This window comes from Danio rerio, chromosome 8 (genome assembly GCF_052040795.2).
Source record: "Danio rerio strain M-AB ecotype USA chromosome 8, GRCz13ab, whole genome shotgun sequence".
Classification (NCBI taxonomy): domain Eukaryota; kingdom Metazoa; phylum Chordata; class Actinopteri; order Cypriniformes; family Danionidae; genus Danio; species Danio rerio.
In genome coordinates this window covers 26,808,664-26,817,500 of record NC_141028.1, presented here as the reverse complement: position 1 = coordinate 26,817,500, position 8,837 = coordinate 26,808,664, and the positions used below count along the sequence as shown (strand labels likewise).

The following is an 8,837-nucleotide window of genomic DNA, read 5'->3' as shown; positions in this document are numbered from 1 at the left end:
GAAATGTTTTTTAGATAAATTATAGATTTAAAGTTTTTTTAAACTCCTTTCTAATTATTTTTGATGCGTGTAGGCCTAAAGGCAACCAATCTCAAATAACCAGGAAACAGACAACATTTCTTTAGGCCTATATTATCTTTAAAATAATAATTGACCTTATAAGATTTTGTTTTCCATAAAAGAGCTGACTGATATTTCTCAGGTTAAAAGCTGCCAGTTGTATTTTACGTCCAGGCCTCTTCGCAATAGCGCTTTTCTTCTTTCATTTTTTTTCAGAATAAAGATAAAATAGATAAATAAAACACTGATAAAGTTTAAGTTTTATATACAATTATTTTAACGGGTGGACGTGAGTCCTTAAAAAAGTGCTTATTTTACGTTTTCTTTCTTCATTATTTGTTCTTGTTTATAGAGTAGCCTTAAAAATGAAACATCGCGTTTATAGAAACAATATTTAGATAACAGCATTTAAAACTATCACTTATTTTTGTCAGCGCATTTTGAGGCCTAGCTGGCAGTTTGTTTTGTTTCCTCATAAATGCCTGTTTATTCTGTCACATAATGAACATTGACTCCTAAATGATATTTTCACTTAAATTCACAATTTAAGTTTTAAGATTTTAAAAGCTTGCAACACACTCAATTAAACATCTAATCTTAAAATGGTATTTTCTTGAGAACATACTCCAATAATCTTTATTTAATTTGCAGCTTGAAGTATTTTAAGCTCTGAGATAACTTTGTTTATTTTAAGATCAGGAGATCTGTTCAGCCAGATGGTCTTCTGTCTTTTAATTGGGAACCTCACCTTATGGGGCGTGTCTAACAAATAAATTCTAAAATTGATTGGTCAGAAAAAGAAAACACTTCTGAATGCAGGCACTTTAATAACGAGAGGCCAATTTCAAAAAAGTCTTTGCTCATGCTTTATAATTTTTTCTTTTCTTCCGGCTTGCAATACTATTTCTGCTGTAATGCTGGGGTCTAGAGTTTGTTTCTGATACATCATTGCACTTAGTTTATTTTAAGCTTTTTCCCTTCCTTTTTGAAGACAAATGGTAACATATTGATTTTAAGTAAAATTAAAATTAGCTTATTATATCCAGTATCCTCTTTTCCTTGTTTCCAAAAAGACTAACCCTGCTATTTTTTTAGTTCCCGGACTAATACATCAGATCATATACAATATAATGTGCTTTACAAATTTGTCACTCCAGTAAATGGTTTCCTCTGTTTTAGTGAAAATTAAATTGGACAGAGCCATAATTCATTTCTGCTACTTGTAATTACTGAGCAGAAAAGACACATTGAGCTATAAAGAAAACTGCCTGAGGACATTTTATGACCCAAGGTCAGATGTTTTTAATATCTAGAAACATCTAAATTACATTTTCACTCAAATTCAAATGGCTTACAGTACAGTTGTGAGGAAACCAAACAGCACTATCATTACCAAAATATCGTGAGCCAACTCTCCAAGCCATCTTTTAGTAATAATTGTTTTTATTATGTTGCAAGAACAAAATGTTTTCTCCTGTGACTCTACTTTTTAGTAAGCCGTTTATTGGCCAAAAAGCGTTTAACATCCATGAGAACTTGATTCTTCAAAGTGTTCTTTAAGATTTTTTGATGATAGAAATGCTCTTTAGAGGTTCTCTGCGGAACCCACAATATTTTTTTTCTCCTCCCATTGTTGTGAAAAAAACAAGGTTACTTAAAAACAAGGTTTTTAAGTAACCTTGTGTAATTGATTAGTGCAATTAAAATGTAATTAATGTAATTAAAAGAAAATGTAGATGTTTCTGTATTAAGAATCTGACCTTGGGTTACACAGTGATGCTTTAATTCATTGTCAAATAAATTAAAGAATGGCATACAAATATTGCATAAAAACCTTTATCAGCTTCTCTCTTAAAAAAATGTATTAGCATAAGACTTATAACATCTCACAAGAGGTTATATAGAATATTGAAATGTTCTTTGCATTATAAATATATTTACATAAGAACTGAGAGGTTATTCAGTGAACCCAATAATTTTTAAAGTGTATTTTGGATTGCAGAAGTTATGAAAAACACCCTCCTTAAAGCTCTGTGGTGTATTTCTTTTAAAACAGCTCTTCCCATCCTTTATATTCTCCTGAGAAAAGCAAACACGTCCTGTTTGAATGATGTTTATTATTATAATGATTTTAGGGGATCTTTTTTTGTTTCGTCAAAATTCTCCCACTTCTTACAACCTTTTAACCTGTCACATCATAACAGCTGTGGATTTTGTAATGACATGCGTTTTTATTATTCAAGCAAGCATTTGAGCAACATTCATTCTTAACTCAAGCCATTCAATCTCAAGTTTCAAGCTTAATCAAAACAATAAGCTCTACTGACAGAGCTCTATTTTCCATTTTAAAGTGGGCTATAGCGACAGAAAATTTGAAGGAAAAGGTAATTCTCTGCACAAGGTTGGTTTAATGTTGTAGGCTGCTATTGCAAATAATGAAAAAAGCAAATGCGTAATGTAAAGCTTGTCAGGAAGCTCTATCGGACAGAAACCCTCGTTCACCATCGTTTGGCTGATTTATCAGGGGTGGCCACAGCGGAATGAACCGCTTCGGACAGAAACCTCTTCAGCGAATTCGACGTTTTGTGATCTTTAAAGGGTACACTTAAGGGACGCCATTTTTACCTACGTTTCAGTCGAATATAAAAACCTGATTACCTTTCACAAGTCCATTGTTGATGCCACGTTCACTTCAAGTTTATAAGGTTATGGCCATGCGATCAGGGTGGGAAGTCGCTCGTTTTGTTTTAAAGCAGCATGTCGGGATGATTCGAAGTAAGAGCTGTAAAGCGAAATTGTTCTATTTTACTGTGATATATAGACACTTGATATGCACTTGCCATAGATTTGCGTTTTCTTTCATTGCTTCGTATCGTCTAAATCACGTAATAAAGTCACCAGTTTGGAGTGTTTCGGAGTGAGTAGAACATAGTATTTTATTTATTTTATTTTACATTTTTTACACCAACAATCATCGAAACATTTAACTTAAGTAAAGTGATTGAAAAAAATAGCTTGTGACTTGACGTCATTAACGTGATGCACACATTTTGGACAATCTTTGGTTGTTTGCAAAACTGGGATAAATTATACACTTTTTAAATATGGACTGAATTTTCTTAACTCATGAAAATATATAGCTCTAGGGGAAAATACACCTTTAAATTTATTATAGTTTAACTTGGTATTGCAATTAAAACCTATTTATGGGCCTATATATAATATATACTTTTCCAATATTAAGGTATGGAAACTTTTATTTTGTCCTGTTGCATTTATGCAAATAAAGTCTCTAAATTATTATTATTATTTGAAATTTGAGGCAAATTGTAGGTATTTTAAAATAAAACACAAATGCAAATTTTCTTAAAACACATTCATCTATCTGCTAGTAAATTCCAAATCTAGAGAACATAATAAATCTGAAGTGTCTCTTTTCTCACAGTTCTATGTAAAGATCACATTTATACATTTGGTGAGCGGAGAAGTGCATCAAAGTTTTTTTATCGAGTCATTGCTGTCTTCGTTTTTTTTTTTTTTTTTTACATTTAGAAAAAAATATCAATTTAAAAATCTATTTCCAGGTCAAAAACCCTTGGTTTGGTAAAATGCACATCCTACATATATATATATATATATATATATATATATATATATATATATATATATATATATATATATATATATATATATATATATATATATATATATATATATAAAGCAACTTTATTAACTAATTACCCCACTTTGGTTCAATTTAGATAGATTATTGCTTCATTATATTGTTTTTGACTTTTATTTTCTAGATTTATCTTTTTTTGCATTTAGTGGCCACTTATCCCTGCCAGAGAGCGCTTGATCCTTGAAAAATATTCAGAATATAATACTTTATTTTAGCTTGTGCGAAGTTTGCATTTGTTTAAAAAAATGCTGGGTCAATTCAACAAAATTTCTATACAGTTTTGGACCACCAAACTGTTAAAATTGGGTATAAAATGTAAAATCTTTACCCAGAGGTTGGGTTTGTCCACATTTAATCCTAAATTTATAATGCAATTGAAATAACTTTATAATGAAATTGAAATAACCCAGCCATTTTTAGAGTCTATAAACCAAGAAGTCACTAATCTGCATTTAGTTATAAATCGAGTGTTTTGTCAGCAGGAGATAAAACCCTCTCCAAGCCTCTTGGCTATCCCGCTCTGGACTCAGAGTGTTGTGGAAAACTGAAAGAGGCGTCCAACGGCTTGACTGGGGACTCCATTGCGGACTCTATTGACCTATCAGGCAAAAACAAGAAGAGGCGAAACCGGACGACTTTCAGCACCTTTCAACTGGAGGAGCTGGAAAAGGTCTTTCAGAAGACACATTATCCAGATGTGTACGCAAGAGAACAGCTGGCACTGAGGACAGAGCTCACTGAGGCCAGAGTTCAGGTGTGTTACACAGCCTAGATGTCACATAATGATCAGTGTATCCTTTACCATTTTAAAGGAAATGACAACCTGGACACAGACTTTAATTGTAGATAGAAGAAATTAATTATTTTTTTATATTTAATTACATATTTAAATGCTTAAATAAAAATGATTAAGTTGAGACACTACATGATCACTTACGAGACACTTAAGATTTTGGGCTTTTCAAGTGTTTCAAGATATTATTCCCAAAATGATCTGTAAAATAAATTTTACCAGATATTTTTCAAGACACTAGTATTCAGCTTAAAGTGACATTTAAAGGCTGAACTAGGTTAATTAGGCAAGTTAGGGTAATTATGCAAATCATTGTATAAAAATTTGGTTTGTTCTATAGACAATCAAAAACAATATTTCTTATGAGGGCTAATAATTTTGACCTTAAAATAGTTTTATTCTAGCCAAAATAAAACAAATAAGACTTTCTCCAGAAGAAAAATTATTATCAGAAATACTGTACAAATTCTTTCTCTGTTTTAAATGAAACACAAATTACAGGAGGGCTAATAAACTTGTGGTGAAGACCCTTTTTGACCCTATACACATGTAGTGTCTTTCCTCAGTATTGCTCATTTAACCGATCCATAGAAGATTAATTGTAACAGTTGCGATTCATGTTTCAGCCTAATAAATGTATTCTTTTGTCAGGTGTGGTTCCAAAACCGACGAGCCAAATGGCGGAAAAGAGAGCGCTACGGAAAGATGCAAGAGGTGCGAAACCACTTTGCTGCTACATACGATATCTCCCTACTCCCTCGCTCCGACACATACCAGGTACATACACTCAAACACACACACTGAACAGAGAAAGCCTTCGTCTAGTATTTCAACACAGTCACACACACAGTGGAGTTGCTTTGGTTTAGCTGAATGCAAACATATTGACAACACACAAAAATGCCAGTCTAAAGCCATATCATTTTTTTAATAGAAAAAGTAACACATAATATTTATAAATTATGAATTAGAATTTATATTTTGTTTAATTAATGTAAAGCATTTAGTTATTCTATTTTCAAAATGTCATAATACTTCATTAAAACAATGTTATTGCTTTACAATAATCTTCGATTTGTTAATATTAAATTACTAAATTAGCTTTACATATGATTTTTCAATATATATTTAATTATTTATTTGTTTATTTCAGCATTTCATTTCTAATTATCAAATCTATAAAATATTAACATTTTACCAGAACTTCAACTTGTTAATATGTGTCAACCAAATGAATGAACATTAACATTGAAAAACAATTTTAAGCATTTGTTCATCAGAGTTCACAGTTATTTCAACATTATCTACTAACACTAAACGGTTTAGAACAATTTTCATTTGTCAATATTGAACAACTACAATAGTTAGCATAAAAGAGCAATGAAATACACTTTTATTCCATTTATTATTCTTGGTTAATATTCAGCATTTTATAACACGTTATTAAATATAAACGATGTAAATGTGGTAGGGCTGGGTGGTCTGGCATAAAATCAAAATCTTGATTAATTAAACCTCTTAACTTGATTATGATTAATAAATGATTATTATTATTAACCTCATAGTTCACTGACAGGTTTTGTGCAGTAAATATGCTCACATATTACAAGCAAGAGATTTTTGAATGAATGGAACAGTTGTTTATTATTATCTTAAGAGTAAATAAATAAAGTAACAAATACATTGCTTATTATTAGTTCTTGTTAGTTAATGCATTATCTAACTCTAACTAAAACCTCCTTGCTGTACCACATTTTTAAAAAGTGCTACCAAAATAATGAAAAATAATAAAATGAAATGAGGGCGACACGGTGGCGCAGTGGGTAACACGATCGCCTCACAGCAAGAAGGTCGCTGGTTTGAGCCTCGGCTGGGTCTGTTGGCATTTCTGACTGAAGTTTGCATGTTCTCACTGTGTTGGCAAAGACATGCGGTATAGGTAAATTGGGTAAGCGTAATTGTCCGCAGTGTATGTGTGTAAATGAGAGTGTATGGGTGTTTCCCAGTGATGGGTTGCGGCTGGAAATGCATCCGCTACATAAAACATGCTGGATAAGTTGGCGGTTCATTCCGCTGTGGTGACCCCTTATTAATAAAGGGACTAAGCCAAAAACAAAATGAATGAAAGTAAAATGGCATTCTTAAGTTAGTTTTGATTTATTGTTTATGTTATTTTAAAACAATAATATTTTAGTTAAGCATAAGACGCTATGTTTGGTCTTGTTTGCAGATGCAGAACAGTTTATGGCCGAGCGGTGCAGGAGCCACAGGCGCCGGCGGAGCATCCAGTGCTTGTGTGCTGGGCACAGAGAACATGCCCTCATCCTGTATGTCCCCTTACCCTCATCCTCATGGAAACTTACCTGGACTGATGGGCATGTCTGCATCTCCTGGTCATCATCATCACCACCACCATCATCACCATCACCCGTCGCACCACCCCAGCATTAATGGTATATACTCGCTCCATGGCTTCCCAGGATCCCTTGGGGCCCACACTTTCGAGGCTGGTCCCGAGTCTGAATATAAGCCCTCAGGCCTGGTGGCCCTGCGCATGAAAACCAAAGACCCCGGAAGCCTGTTATCCTGGCCAACATGACCGGACGAATGCCACGATTTCACTGAGCCAACAAAAGCTTAGCATGTGTGCACATACCGCCATGCTAGTGTTAAGGGCCGTTCACTGCAAGAACGATAACAATAAATATAACGATAACCATGTTTGTGTTTACACTAGTAACCATAATGATCTGTTTATTTGAAGTTTGAGCACTGCAGTTTCAAAGCAATGGTGTAGCCTCGTAAAGCCTCAAAAATCTTATTATTTTTTTATCATTTTGCTAAATCTGGGATATTGTTCTTTACTTATGAGATTTACATTATGAAAGACGCTTGGCCTTACAGCATGTATATTTCGCAAAGAAAACATGTAGGCTGTAATAATGATAATATCAATTATTTTGAATACAATTTTAAAACACTTCAAATATAAAATGATAATAAAAGTAAGTACTACAATATTAAATTGTAATGATTACAAAAAATGTATTATATTTAAAAATACATTTATAATTTACAATATTCAGACTTCTAAGTCGATTTTGTAACATTAGTGGTAAGTGTTTTTTTGCACTATAATCTGAATAATAATTTAATTAATTTAAAATAATAATTTAATAATAATAAATGTGGCACACTTGGAGTGGATTTTTTTGGCTATGCTAATGTTTCAAAGTAAATTGAAATTTATGTCTGTAATTGACTGATGCTTTACGTTTTGCATAGAAACTAAGGAGAAAAAAAACAGACATTGAAAAACATGGACCTCCTGAAAACGATTATTATCGAATACGATTTTAACCCCACGCCCTCATTAAATACATACGAATTAGCAACTTAATTAAAAAGTTACAAATTGCCATGAGAATGAAATATCATGTTTTTACCCTTCCAGCGGATGTCTTAAGAAGCTGCATTTCTAAATTGTCTGAACAGAAATAATAATAATAATACCAATAATGAAATAAAAACAACACAAATATATTCTTTCAAAGGAAGCAATACAAAGATATCAAAACTTCCACTGTATAAAAGAAGTACTTCTATGTTTTATACCAGCCTGATCTCACGAGAAAATGTAAGTATTTTACATTTTGTCAGTTTAGTGGCTATTTCATACGAATTCGTATGAGTTCAGTTGTATGAAAATGTACGATTTTAAAAGGAGGCATGGAACCCAACCTGCCCCTAAACCCAACCTTCATTGGGTGATGAGCAATTGTACCATATTGTATGAATGAAATTGTACGATTTGATAGGAATTAGCCACTAAATAAAAAAGTCTCAAATTGCCGTGCGATTATTTATACTACAATTTGTACATGTTCTTCTGAAGGTAACCAATTGTTATTTATATTCATTTTCTTAAATGGTTAATTAACCCCAAAATGAATCCCCCTGAGACCTTTGTTCATCTTTAGAAGACAAAATAAGTTTTTTTGATGAAATCCGAGAGCTCTCTCATCCTCCATATACAACAACAGTCCTGAGACATACAAAGTCCAGAAAAGGATCCAAAAACACATCAAAACATTCCATTTGACTCCAGTGGTTCAACTGTGATCATATGAAGCGCCAAGAACCCTTTTGTGTGGCAAAATAAGCTGTAAAAACAACTTTGCTTGCCAATGTCCTCCATATCAGATCAGGCTGCATCTACTACAGGCAATATAATGCTTGTGTGTTGTGCTGCTGATTCTAATGGGAATACGTCACTTCCTGTAAATGTTCACACTGACAAGC

General features: G+C 32.8%; 1 protein-coding gene across 2 annotated transcripts in view; it reads left to right on the top strand.

Moving 5' to 3' along the window:
- The window catches only part of alx3 (ALX homeobox 3), a 9,374-nt gene extending 1,180 nt beyond the window's left edge, over positions 1 to 8,194 (top strand). The window contains exons 2-4 of one of the 2 annotated variants that reach the window (XM_087264733.1): positions 4,225 to 4,496; positions 5,187 to 5,312; positions 6,766 to 8,194. In XM_087264733.1, the coding sequence (XP_087120859.1) occupies positions 4,225 to 4,496; positions 5,187 to 5,312; positions 6,766 to 7,134 (767 nt within the window). In that variant the 3' untranslated portion in view covers positions 7,135 to 8,194. Of the gene's footprint in view, positions 1 to 4,221; positions 4,497 to 5,186; positions 5,313 to 6,765 lie in introns of both variants that reach the window. The other variant, XM_087264732.1, reaches the window with a different exon arrangement.
- The last annotated feature ends 643 nt before the right edge of the window (positions 8,195 to 8,837 follow it).